Source organism: Sapajus apella, unplaced genomic scaffold (assembly GCF_009761245.1).
Source record: "Sapajus apella isolate SASKATOON/1434 unplaced genomic scaffold, GSC_monkey_1.0 scaffold91, whole genome shotgun sequence".
NCBI lineage: Eukaryota > Metazoa > Chordata > Mammalia > Primates > Cebidae > Sapajus > Sapajus apella.
The window spans coordinates 7,821,294-7,835,492 of record NW_022437031.1 but is presented as its reverse complement, the minus strand read 5'-3'; the positions used below and the strand labels follow the sequence as shown (position 1 = coordinate 7,835,492).

The following is a 14,199-nucleotide window of genomic DNA, read 5'->3' as shown; positions in this document are numbered from 1 at the left end:
CCTCCCATCCTCTTCCCTCCGTCACTCTCATCCCTAGTCAATCACTAGTCTACTTTTGGTCTGTATAGTTTTGCCTAATGAGGACATTTTATATAACCAGAATCATACAATGTGTGCTTTTGTGACTGACTGCTTTCACTTAGCACAATGTTTTCAAAGTTCATCCATGTTGTTGCATGTATCTGTACTTCATACATTTTTATGACTGAACAATATCCCATTGTATGGATATACCATATTTTGTTTGTCCATTCACCTATTGATGAACGTTTTTATTGCTTCCACCTTTTGGCTGTTATGAATAATGCTGCTATGAATACTTATGTACAGATTTTTATGTTTTTATTTGTCTTAGGTTTGTACCTAAGAATGAAATTGCTAAACTTTTGATGAACTGCCAGATTGTTTTCTAGAGTGGCTGCACCATTTTACGTTACCACTAGCAGTATATGAAGGACCCAGTTTTTCCACCTCCTTGCCAACATTTGTCATTATTTGTCTTTTTGATTATAGTCATTCTAGTGGGTATGAAGTGTTATATCATTGTGTTTTTTATTGTGGTAAAATATACATAACATAAAATTTAACATCTTTACCATTTTTAAGTGTATAGTTCACTTGTGTTAAGTATGTTCACATTGTTGTGCAGCCATTCTCCAGAACGCTTTTCATCTTGCAAAGCTGAAACTCTATACCCATTAAGCAACTCCCCCTTGCCCTCTAAAATTCTTGTGAATTTTGGGATCAGCTTGTCAATCACCATTTTACTTTCTGTCTCTATAAATTTGACTACTCTTGGTACCTCATGTAAGTGGAATTATATAATAATTGTCTTTTTGTGACTGGTTTATTTCTCTTAGTATAATGTCTTCAGGGTTCATTCATGTTGCAGCATTTGTCAGAATTTCCTTCCTTTGTACGACTGAATAATCCATTGTATGTGTATACCACATTTTGTTTATCCATTCATTTGTTGATGGACACAGGTTGCTTCCACCTTTTGCCTATTGTGAATAATGTTGCTATGAGCATTGGTATGGAAATTTCCCTTCAAATCCCTGCATTCAATTTTTTGGATATATACCAAGAGTTGGAATTGGCTGTATCATATGGGAAATCTGTTTTTAATTTTTTAAGGAACCGGCATACTGTTTTTCATAGCAACTGTACCATTTTACATTTCTATCAATAGTGAACAAGGGTACCAGTTTCTTCACATTATCACCAATACTTGTTGTTCTGTTTTTTTTTTTTTTTTTAATTGATAGTAGTCATCCTAGTGACTGTGACGTGGTATCTCAGTGAGGTTTTTTTTTTTTTTTTGAGACAACCACATTCTGTCAACCAGGCAGCTCACTGCAACCTCTGCTTCCTGGGTTCAAGTGACTCTCGTGCCTCAGCCACCTAAGTAGTTGGGATTATAGGCAAACACAACCACACCTAGCCAATTTTTGTGTTTTTAGTAGAGACGTGGTTTTGCCAACGTTGGCCAGTTTGGTCTCTAACTCCTGACCTCAAGAGATCTACCCACTATGGCCTCCCAAAGTGCTGGGATTGCAGGCGTGAGCCACTGTGCCTGGCTGTAAATCTCTTTTTAGATCATAAACTCTTCTTATTGTACCTAGCTGTTAGTGAAAACAAATTATAAGATTCAGCGCCAAGAGTTTGGGTTTTGTTTTTTGTTTTTTAGACGGTGTCTTGGTCTGGCATGCAGTTGTGTGATCTCGGCTCACTGCTGCCTCGACGTCCTGGGATCAAGTGATCCCCCTGCCTCAGCCTTCCAAGTAGCTGGGACTGTATGCGTGCACCACCATGCCTAGCTAATTTTTTGTACTTTTCATAGAGATGGGGTTTCTCCATGTTGCCCAGGCTAGTCTTGAACTCCTGAGCTCAAGTGATCTGCCCGCCTTGGCCGCCTAGTGTTAGGATTACAGTCATGAGCCACAAGAGTTTGGTCTTATTTTTCAAGAAGATCCGCTTGGTTTTGGAAATGCCTTGAATTTATTTTCTTTCTGGAAAGCCTAATCTTTGTATTATTTACTTCTGTTTGCAGCATGTATTTACCATGTTGATCATTATACATTTATATAAACCTATGACAAAACCTGCCACATCTTAAGTGCTTAATACATACTTGTTGAGTGTATATGTGTTTTGGGATTATGAAGTATTTACAATCATAGTTTATCTTACCCTTTCTAATACAATATGAGAAAATACAAAAACATTGTTTAAAATCATAAAGTAACATAACTTTACAGAAAGTTTTAAAAAATTGATACAAAAATCACATGCAAACATACCACTTCAATATAACTAATATTATTTTAACATATTTTCTTTAATAGTTTTTCTATTTAAATGTTATTTAGCTGTAATTATAATGTAGATGTAATATTTTTGGCATCATAAAAGGCAATTTTCTCTGTTTTCCCAACATTTTAAAAGAAACGTTTTCAAACAGAAAAGTTGAAAGACTATTACACTGGGCATCTGTATAACAGCCACTTACATTCTACAGTTGTAAACATTTTGCCATATTTGCTTTATCACATATACATTTGTTAATCAACCCATCTTATTTTTTGGGTGCATTTTAAAGTAAGTTGCTGAGAACAGTACATTTCCCCCCCTAAATGTTTTAGTGCACATATCATTAACTAGAATCCAATATTTTATTAAAGTTCTTTTTTGAGGTAAGATTTACATATGTACAATTTTTTGTACATACAATTTAGTATCTTTCCTTCTTTCCTTTTTCATCAGACATGTAATAAATATATTCTGGTGTTAAAAACATAGTTTTCATGACCACTATTTTATTTTTAGTTTTGTTTTTTTGAGGTGGAGTCTTGCTCTGTCACCCAGGTTGGAGTGAAGTGGTATGAGCTCGGCTCACTTCAGCCTCTGTCTCTCTGGTTAAAGTAATTCTCCTGCTTCAGCCTCCCGAGTAGCTGGGATTACAGGCTTGTACCACCACACCCTGCTTTTTTTTTTTTTTTTTTTAAATATATCTTTAGTAGAGACGGGGTTTCACCATGTTGGCCAGGCTGGTCTCGAACTCCTGACCTCAAATGATCCACCTGCCTCGGCCTCCCAAAGTGCTGGGATTACAGGCACGAGCCACCATGTCCGGTCATGAGCACTATTTTAAATGGATGAATACTGTTTCATCAAGGAAGTTTATTTGGCTCATGGTTCTGCAGATCGTATAAGAAGCATGGCACCTGCTTCCAGTAAGGGACTCAGAAGTTTCCAATCATGGTGGGAAGAGAAAGGGAGCAGGTATCACATGATGAGAGAGGACGAAAGAGAGAGGAGGAGGTACCAGGCTCTTTTTTTAAGAATCAGATCTTGTAGTAACTAACAGACTGAGAGTTCACTCTTTACTGTGAGGACAGCACCAAGACAATGAGGGATCCACCTCTGTAACCCAAGCATCTCCCATCAGTCCTGCCTCGAACATTGGGGATCAAATTTTGATATGAGATTCCCAGGGGAAAAATATCCAAACTATATTACATGCTGAATAAATCATCTGTTTAAACTGAAGTTCATCAGAAAAATGTGGAACTGTAGGTGAGAAAAGTGGTGTGGAAGAAAAGACTTTAAACTGACATACAATTTTGTACCATTGCTGTGCATAAATTAGGTTATTTTGGTGTATCCAGTTATTTTTGGTCTTAGTCATATACTGCTATTGATATATTTATTATAAGATAATGTCATATAGCTTCTATCATACTCACCATAGCATACTGGGAGATTTAGGCCAGGGCTATGCCATATTGATCTCAGGCAATAGTACTACTGTATCTAGGACCAATTATTGCCTTCAGAGATCTCTTGCCAGAAACCAACCTATCCCCAATTGCATGTTTTGTGTCTTCATTTTTTCTTGAGACACTATGAGCTTAATTTAGTTTTGTATCCTGTTGACTAGTTTCTACCTAATAGAAAGATAAGCCCCCAAAGAAACAAACTTCCTCCTAGTCCCCAGAACAAAACATAACAAAATAACAAATCAGTACGGTAAGTGCTACATCAGTTGTATAAGAAATGATGTATGATATCAAGGAATCTAGTTAAGAAATGAGACTAAGAACTAAAACATGGCTGGGTGCAGTAGCTCACGCCTGTAATTCCAGCACTTTGGGAGGCCGAAGTAGGTGGATCACCTGAAGTCAGGAGTTCGAGACCAGCCTGGCCAACATGGTGAAACCCTGTCTCTACTAAAAATGCAAAAAATTAGCTGGGCGTGGTGGCAGGTGCCTGTAATCCCAGCTGCTTGGGAGGCTGAGACAGGAGAATTGCTTGAACCTAGGAGGCAGAGGTTGCAGTGAGCCGAGATCAAGTAATTTCACTCTAGCCTGGGCAACAGAACAAAACTCTATCTCAAAAAACAAAAAAACCCCAAAAACTAAAAACTAAAACAATTAAAGAGTAAATGATACAAAGTAATATAATTAATTGCCAAATTGTATACAACTTAATGAATATACGAGTTCAAAGAAGAAAAATCAATGTAGACTGCAATGGTTGCTGAAAGCTTCATTTGTGTTGTTGGTAAGACTGAAATGGATTTGAGTTACATAAAAACAAAGGGAGGAGGTATATCAGGTGAAGCCAGCAGTATGAATAAAGACACATTGATAGGAATGAATAAATTTTGTTCAGGAAATAGTGAGATAATTAACAGTGGGTACGTTTTTGGGGGCAGAGGTAGAATGGGACTAGATTATGAATGGCCTCGAAATGACCCACAATAGTTACATAAGCATACAACATTCAAGAATGAAAATACCGTTGGAGGTGGACAGTATTTTAACTAGCTAAGGAAATGTTTCTCTTTGACCAGATTGAAGAAATAGCAGTAAACCTATGGAACTGGGCACTTACCAAGAGAGGAGGTTTTCATATAAATGAAGAGCAGAAAACTAAAAGTACGTATGCATATTGTGACTCGTATTATGAGGAATGTTTTTACTATATATTGGGTAGTGTTCCTGCAGTTTAAATAATGTTTTGACCAGTTCTTAGATAGAGATTTGTTAAATGACAAACAACCCACACTGGTTTCCCAAACAAATAGCCCCCCTCAGTTTTATGATTTTTTAGAGGTTAGCTCCTTATTAACAAAAGTTTAAAGGTATCACCACAAGAAATAGTCCGGAGGTGAGCAACAAAGATGATTAAAAGGTGGGACAGTGAGAACTTAAAGAGATGTTAAAGGACATGGATTATTTCTCATGGAGATGATAAAAATCTTCATGGTTCTGAAGGACCATCAAATAGTAGTTTCCCCTCTATTAATAATAGAGTGATAAGTGTTGCCATGTGACAGATTTAGATTTTAAAAGAATAGTTTCCTCAGGAGGTGGATTGATAAACATTGGAATGAGTTACTGAGAAAAACTACAGAAATTCTTTCTACCTGTGAGAGAAAACAGCAACAAAAACCAAAAATCTCAAAGTAAACTCATCTTCTTGGATGCTTTGAATGTGGTCCACTGTCTGTCACTGTTCTAGTGCTTTAGCTAAATGGGCAAAGTCTAGTGTGCTGACAGTTATTGATTTTCAACAGGCATAGTGACAGCAAATGCATTTATGGGAAGTATTTGCCCATAAAGGATACATTGAAGTAACAAACCAAAGGGTGAACCTCTGGACTGCTTGACATTGTAAAGACAAATAACTTTTGTCTGTATGCAACAAATAGAATTTACTATTATTTATCTTTGTGGATATAAACAAAACTGTACACAAATTCCATGTAGACATAGGGTAATTGTGCTTAATATAATCAATAATATACTTATGAGTCCACTCTATTAGCATGTTTAGAGAACAGTTCTAGCTCTTTAACTCTTAGATAAATTGATATCATTGCTCCCAGGAGATCCTGTAGTTATGGGGAGCTAAGAGCTAGGAATTGATCAGTGGAAGAAACCTTAGTACATAGGTGAACCGTGTGATATTAAAGTGCATTAATTCTTAACTCCTACCCTTCTGCATATGAAGAAATATTGCTTTAGCTGTTTAGTGCTTATCAAATACGGATATGGTGGATGAAGTGGCTATCGCAGCCTCTTCCTGTGTCATTTCTTTCTTTCTTTTTTTAGGGAAGGCAAGGGATAAGGGCAGAATCACACAGTGTTGATGCGGTTAGGGCCAGGGAGATGAGAGAGCTAGGGAAGAGAAAAGAGAATGTTAAAAACAAAAAGGGGGGTGTGTAAGAGGGAAAAATACTAAACAGCAGTAAGGAAAGTGAGGAAAGTGGAGAAAAAAGGGGGAAGCAAGGAGAGGAGAAAGGCAAGAGGGGAGAGATGAAGAGGGAGAGGCAAGAGATAAGAAAAGGGAAGGATGAGAGGGGACAAGAGACAGTAAAGAAGAGAATCCCATGTACTGTCTCATTTCACATAGCAATTCTTAATCAGATATTTGGGTGCTTGTTACGTGTATCATACTTTTTTTTTTGATATAGTGGAGAATAGGTTATTAGTGCAAGAGGCCTCCAACTTAAAATAATTTTATTCGAAAAATATGTTTATTGGAGGATATTTTGTTTCCTTAAAAACAAATTCAGTGTGCCTGGATTATGCTATGTGATGAAATAAGTCATGAAGATGTATAAGCTACAATTCTTTATTATTTATTTGAAAGAATTATGGAACAATGAACAAGAAAGTCAGAAGTAGATGAATGACTTTTAAGTTTTAGTTTTAGACTTGTTGCATTTGAGATGACAGTAAGGTTGGAGATGGGAGACTAGAGCTTACAAGAAAGGTAAGGATTGAGCCTGTAGATTTGGCTATTATATATACAGTGGTGGTAGTTGAAGCCAGAAGAGTAGTTGAGGTCTTTGAGGGAAAAAATAGAAATAAAGAAAAAATAAGGAGCAGTGGTTCTTAAATATTGGTATAAATCAGAATCAGGCTGGTCGTGGTGGCTCACGCCTGTAATCCCAGCACTTTGGGAGGCCTGGGTAAGTGGATCATCTGAGGTCAGAAGTTCAAGACCAGACTGGCCAACAGGGTGAAACCCAGTTTCTACTAAAAATACAAAAGTTAGCCGGGCATGGTGGTGCATGCCTGTAATCCCAGCTACGCGGGAGGCTGAAGCAGGAGAATTGCTTGAACTCAGGAGGTTCAAGGTTGCAGTGAGCCGAAATCGCACCATTGCACACAAAACTCCATCCCCCACCCTCCCAAAAAATCAGAATCACCTGTGAAGCCTGTTAAAAATACAGATGCCCAGGCCCTACCATTGTTGGTTTTGATTCATTTAGGTTCAGGATAAAATCTGGGCATGTCTATAATTTGAAAAAATGTCTCAGGAATTCTCATGCACACCAAAATTTAAGAACCAGTGGTATTGAGAGAACAAAGTAGTGAGATTATAACTCTGAATCTACCAGGTTGAAAGTTAAATAAAAAGAATAAGGAGAGGTGAACCAAAAGGAACAGTCAAAAAATTCGACAGGAGATTTGTTAGTCATTTATTGCATGGATTCTCCTTATATGCTTCTTGTACCATGTTATGGTACGTAGCAAGTGAAAGGGAAAAGATAAGATACCAGAACAAAGATACCAGTCATACATTATGCTTGAGGATTTGGGAAAGAATAGTTTAAAGCTAGATAAACAATAAATTTAAAAATTTATAAATGTTAGAGGGTACAACACTGTGTTTATCTAAAATGAATTCAAATTCAGGCAGGTAGAGCAGAGTAAAGCGAATGTTCAAAGGTGTCAGTCACCAAGTACCTAACTAAGATGTTTATAATATGGAGAGGTCAAGAACAGGCTGGTGAGAAGACAAGACGGAGGAACAACAACCAATAAAACATCTTTATATGGAAGTGTCATTCTGTTTCAGCCTCAGCCGCCGTTGGCTTTAAGACTTATTGGTGATAATTATAAACATCTGGATTACGAATGTGAGAATTTGAGCAGACAGAGATCTTAGACTAAGATATTTCCCACACAAGGACCAGGATACTTCAGGCTGAAGGAATATATATATATATATTTTTCGAGACAGGATCTGGCTCCGTAACCAGGTTGGAGTGCAGTGGTGCAATATTGACTCACTGCAACCCCTGCCTCCTGGGCTCAGGTAAACCTCCTACCTCAGCTTCCCAAGTATCTGGGACTGCGGGCATTCACCACCACACCCCACTAATTTTTGTATTGTTTGTAGATATGGTTTTGCCATGTTGCTCAGGCTGGTCTGAATCTCCAAGGGAGTGATATTTTTCAAAAAGGTTATGACCATTACGAAATGTTGCTATAAATTTAAGGAAGGTGATCTTTAGGAGTGCAGTTTTAGTAAAGTGGTAAGGAGGCAAAATAGACTGAGGGCAATTAAGGAGATGAGTGAGTAGCAAGACAATAGAGGTAGTAGACAGACTTTTCTTTTTTTTTATATTTGCATAAAAGTAATTTTTTTTCCCATTTATTTATTTTATTGCATTTTAGGTTTTGGGGTACATGTGAAGAACATGCAAAATTGTTGCATAGGAACATACGTGGCAGTGTGATTTGCTGCCTTCCTCCCCATCACCCACATCTGGCATTTCTCCCCCTGCCATCCCTCCCCAGCTTCCCACCCCCCACCGTCCCTCCCCTATTTCCCCTCAACTGACCCCAGTGTGTAGTGCTCCCCTCCCTGTGTCCATGTGCTCTCATCGTTCAACACCCGCCTATGAGTGAGAACATGCGGTGTTTGATCTTCTGCTCCTCTGTCAGTTTGCTGAGAATGATGGTTTCCAGGTTCATCCATGTCCCCACAAAGGACCCAAACTCATCGTTTTTGATGGCTGGATAATATTCCATGGTGTATATGTGCCACATTTTCCCTATCCAGTCTATCGTCGATGGGCATTTGGGTTGGTTCCAGGTCCTTGCTATTGTAAACAGTGCTGCAATGAACATTCGTGTACACGTGTCCTTATAGTAGAACGCTTTGTAATCCTTTGGATATATACCCAGTAATGGGATTGCTGGGTCGAATGGAATTTGTATTTCTATGTCCTTGAGGAATCGCCACACTGTCTTCCACAATGGTTGAACTAATTTACACTCCCACCAACAGTGTAAAAGTGTTCCTATTTCTCCACATCCTCTCCAGCATCTGCTGTCTCCAGATTTTTTAATGTTCGCCATTCTTACCGGCGTGAGATGGTATCTCAATGTAGTTTTGATTTGCATTTCTCTGATGACCAGTGATGATGAGCATTTTTTCATGTGTTTGTTGGCCTCACGTATGTCTCCTTTTGTAAAGTGTCTGTTCATATCCTTTGCCCACTTTTGAATGGGCTTGTTAGTTTTTTTCTTGTAAATCTGCTTTAGTTCTTTGTAAATTTTGGATATCAGCCCTTTGTCAGATGGGTAAACTGCAAAAATTTTTTCCCAATCTGTTGGTTGCCGATTCACTCTAATGATTGTTTCTTTTGCTGTGCAGAAGCTGTGGAGTCTGATTAGGTCCCATTTGTCTATTTTGGCTTTTGTTGTCAATGCTTTTGGTGTTTTGGTCATGAAGTCCTTGCCTACACCTACGTCCTGAATGGTTTTGCCTAGATTTTCTTCTAGGGTTTTTATGGTGTTAGGTCTTATGTTTAAGTCTTTAATCCATCTGGAGTTCATTTTAGTGTAAGTTGTCAGGAAGGGGTCCAGTTTCTGCTTTCTGCACATGGCTAGCCAGCTTTCCCAACACCATTTATTGAACAGGGAATCCTTTCCCCATTGCTTGTTTTTGTCTGGTTTGTCAAAGATCAGGTGGTTGTAGATATGTTGTGTTGCCTCCGAGACCTCTGTTCTGTTCCATTGGTCTATATCTCTGTTTTGGTACCAGTACCATGCTGTTTTGATTACTGTAGCTTTGTAGTATAGTTTGAAGTCCAGTAGTGTGATGCCCCCCGCTTTGTTCTTTTTGCTTAGAATTGACTTGGCTATGCAGGCTCTCTTTTGGTTCCATATGAAGTTTAAGGTGGTTTTTTCCAGTTCTGCGAAGAAGGTCATTGGTAGCTTGATGGGGATAGCATTGAATCTGTAAATTACTTTGGGCAGTATGGCCATTTTCATGATATTGATTCTTCCTAACCATGAACATGGGATGTTTCTCCATCTGTTTGTGTCCTCTCTTATTTCGTTGAGTAGTGGCTTGTAGTTCTCCTTGAAGAGGTCCTTTACATTCCTTGTTAGTTGTATTCCTAGGTGTTTTATTCTCTTTGTGGCAATTGTGAATGGCAGTTCGTTCTTGATTTGGCTCTCTTTAAGTCTGTTATTGGTGTATAGGAATGCATGTGATTTTTGCACATTGATTTTGTATCCGGAGACTTTGTTGAACTTGCTTATCAGTTTCAGGAGGTTTGGGGCTGAGACGATGGGGTCTTCTAGATATACAATCATGTCGTCTGCAAATAAAGACAATTTGACTTCCTCCTTTCCTATTTGAATGCCCTTCATTTCTTTTTCTTGCCGGATTGCTCTGGCTAGAACTTCTAATACTATATTGAATAGCAGTGGTGAGAGCGGGCATCCTTGTCTGGTGCCACATTTCAAGGGGAATGCTTCCAGTTTTTGCCCATTCAGTATGATATTGGCTGTTGGTTTGTCATAAATAGCTTTTATTATTTTGAGATACGTTCCATCGATACCTAGCTTATTGAGTGTTTTTAGCATAAAGGGCTGTTGAATTTTGTCAAAGGCCTTCTCTGCATCAATTGAGATAATCATGTGGTTTTTGTCTTTGGTTCTGTTTATGTGGTGAATTACGTTTATAGACTTGCGTATGTTGAACCAGCCTTGCATCCCCGGGATGAAGCCTACTTGATCATGGTGGATAAGCTTTTTGATGTGCTGTTGCAATCGGCTTGTCAGTATTTTATTGAAGATTTTTGCATCTATGTTCATCATGGATATTGGCCTGTAGTTTTCTTTTCTTGTTGAGTCTCTGCCGGGTTTTGGAATCAGGATGATGTTGGTGTCATAATATGATTTGGGAAGAATTCCCTCTTTTTGTATTGTTTGGAATAGTTTCAGAAGAAATGGTACCAGCTCCTCTTTGTATGTCTGGTAGAATTCAGCTGTGAACCCATCTGGACCTGGGCTTTTTTTGGGTGGTAAGCTCTTAATTGCTGCCTCAACTTCAGACCTTGTTATGGGTCTGTTCAGGGTTTCAACTTCTTCCTGGTTTAGGCTTGGCAGGAGGCAAGTGTCCAGGAATTTATCCATTTCTTCCAGGTTTATTAGTTTGTGTGCATAGAGTTGTTTGTAATAATCTCTGATGATGGTTTGAATTTCTGTGGAATCTGTGGTGATATCCCCTTGATCGTTTTTTATTGCATCAATTTGGTTATTCTCTCTTTTCTTTTTTATTAATCTGGCTAGTGGTCTTAGACAGACTTTTCAATTCAAGAAGTTTGTTAATGAAAGGAAGAGGAGAAATGGGATGCAAGCTTGAAGCATAGTGGGGTTAGTTGATTTTTTTTTTCAAGGTGAGGAGACTGGGACATTTGAAGGTAGAGAAGAAGGAATAAACTGAGAGGGAACTACTCAAGATACTTTTAGAAAAGGGCGATAATTTGGCGTGGTGGCTCATGCCTGTAATCCCAGCACTTTGGGAGGCCGAGGCTGTTGGATCATGAGGTCAGGAGTTTGAGACCAGCCTGGCCAAGATGGTGAAACCGCGTCGCTACTAAAAATTCAAAAAAATTAGCCAGAGATGGTGGCATACACCTGTAATTTCTGCTACTCAGGAGGTTGAGGCAGAAGAATTGCTTGAACCTCGGAGGCAAAGGTTGCAGTGAGCTAAGATCGTGCTACTGCACTCTAGCCTAGGTAACAGAGTGAGACTGTCTCAAAAGAAAAAAAAAAGACAGAAAGGGGAAATAATTGAGAGATCAGAGTCTGAAATTATTGAAGGATTAGCAAACTTTGGAACTTTGAAATAAAGAAGGGGAACATTTTATTTTTATTTATTTTATTTTATTTTACTTTAAGTTCTGGGATACATGTGCAGAACGCGCAGGTTTGTTACATAGGTATACATGTGCCATGGTGGTTTGCTGCACCTATCAACCCGTCATCTAGGTTTTAAGCCCCAAATGCATTAGGTATTTGTTCTAATGCTCTCCCTCCTCTGACTCCCCATCCCCCTGACAGGCCCCAGTGTGTGATGTTCCCCTCCCTGTGTCCATGTGTTCTTACTGTTCAACTCCCACTTATAAGTGAGAACATTTGGTGTTTGGTTTTCTGTTCCTGCATTAGTTTGCTGAAGATAATGGTTTCCAGTTTCATTCATGTCTCTACAAAAGATATGAACTCATTCTTTTTTATGACTGCAGAGTATTCCATAGTGTATATGTGCCACATTTTCTTTATCCAGCCTATCATTGATGGGCATTTGGGTTGGTTCCAAGTCTTTGCTATTGTAAATAGTGCTGCAATAAACATACGTGTGCCTGTGTCTTTATAGTACAATGATTTATAAACCTTTGGGTATATACTCAGTAATGGAATTGCTGGGTCGAATGGTATTTCTGGTTCTAGATCCTTGAGGAATCACCACACTGTCTTCCACAATGGTTGAACTAATATACACTCCCACCAACAGTGTAAAAGCATTCCTCTTTCTCTGCATCCTTGCCCTCTGCTGTTTCCTGATTTTTTAATGATCACCATTCTAACTGGTGTGAGATGGTATCTCATTGTGGTTTTATTTTGCATATCTATAATGACCAGTGATGATAAGCTTTTTTTTCATGTTCGTTGGCCTCATATATGTCTTCTTTTGTAAAGTGTCTGTTCGTATCCTTCACCCACTTTTGAATGTTCTTGTTTGTTTTTTTCTTGTAATTCTGTTTTAGTTCTTTGTAAATTCTGGATATCAGCCCTTTGTCAGATGGGTAGACTGCAAAAATTTGTTCCCATTCTGTTGGTTGCCGATTCACTCTAATGACTGTTTCTTTTGCCATGCAGAAGCTGTGGAGTTTGATCAGGTCCCATTTGTCTATTTTGGCTTTTGTTGCCAATGCTTTTGGTGTTTGGTCATGAAGTCCTTGCCTACGCCTATGTCCTGAATGGTGTTGCCTAGATTTTCTTCTAGGGTTTTTATGGTGTTAGGTCTTATGTTTAAGTCTTTAATCCATCTGGAGTTCATTTTAGTGTACGGTGTCAGGAAAGGGTTCAGTTTCTGCTTTCTGCACGTGGCTAGCCAGTTTTCCCAACACCATTTATTAAACATGGAATCTTTCCCCATTGATTGTTTTTTTCAGGTTCATCAAAGATCGGATGGTTATAGATGTGTTGTGTTGCCTCCGAGGCCTCTGTTCTGTTCCATTGGTCTATATCTCTGTTTTGGTACCAATACCATGCTGTTTTGATTACTTTAGCCTTGTAGTATAGTTTGAAGTCCGATAGTGTGATGCCTCCCACTTTGTTCTTTTTACTTAGAATTGACTTGGCTATGCAGGCTCTGTTTTGGTTCCATATGAAGCTTAAGGTGTTTTTTTTCCAGTTCTGTGAAGAAGGTGATTGGTAGCTTGATGGGGATAATGTTGAATCTGTAAATTACTTTGGGCAGTATGGCCATTTTCATGATATTGATTCTTCTAACCATGAACATGGAATGTTTCTCCATCTGTTTGTGTCCTCTCTTATTTAGTTGAGCAGTGGTTTGTAGTTCTCCTTGAAGACATCCTTTACGTTCCTTGTTAGTTGTATTCCTAGGTGTTTTATTCTCTTTGTGGCAATTGCGAATGGCAGTTCTTTCTTGATTTGGCTCTCTTTAAGTCTGTTATTGGTGTATAGGAATGCCTGTGATTTTTGCACATTGATTTTGTATCCTGAGACTTTACTGAATTTGCCTATCAGTTTCAGGTGATTTTGGGCTGAGACGATGGGGTCTTCTAGATATACAATCATGTCGTCTGCAAATAGAGACAATTTGACTTCCTCCTTTCCTAATTGAATACCATTTATTTCCTTTTCTTTCCTGAATGCTCTGGCTAGAACTTCCAATACTATATTGAATAGGAGTGGTGACAGAGGGCATCCTTGTCTGGTGCCACATTTCAAAGGGAATGCTTCCAGTTTTTGCCCATTCAGTATGATATTGGCTGTTGGTTTGTCGTGAATAGCTTTTATTGTTTTGAGATACGTTCCATCAATACCTAGTTTATTGATGGTTTTTAGC

General features: G+C 38.6%; 1 protein-coding gene across 1 annotated transcript in view; it reads left to right on the top strand.

The window, feature by feature from the left end:
• The window catches only part of TEX11 (testis expressed 11), a 325,387-nt gene that overhangs the window by 7,799 nt on the left and 303,389 nt on the right, over positions 1-14,199 (top strand). The window contains exon 3 of the mRNA XM_032255765.1: positions 4,859-4,943. Within this exon, the coding sequence (XP_032111656.1) occupies positions 4,859-4,943 (85 nt within the window). The remainder of the gene's footprint in view (positions 1-4,858; positions 4,944-14,199) is intronic.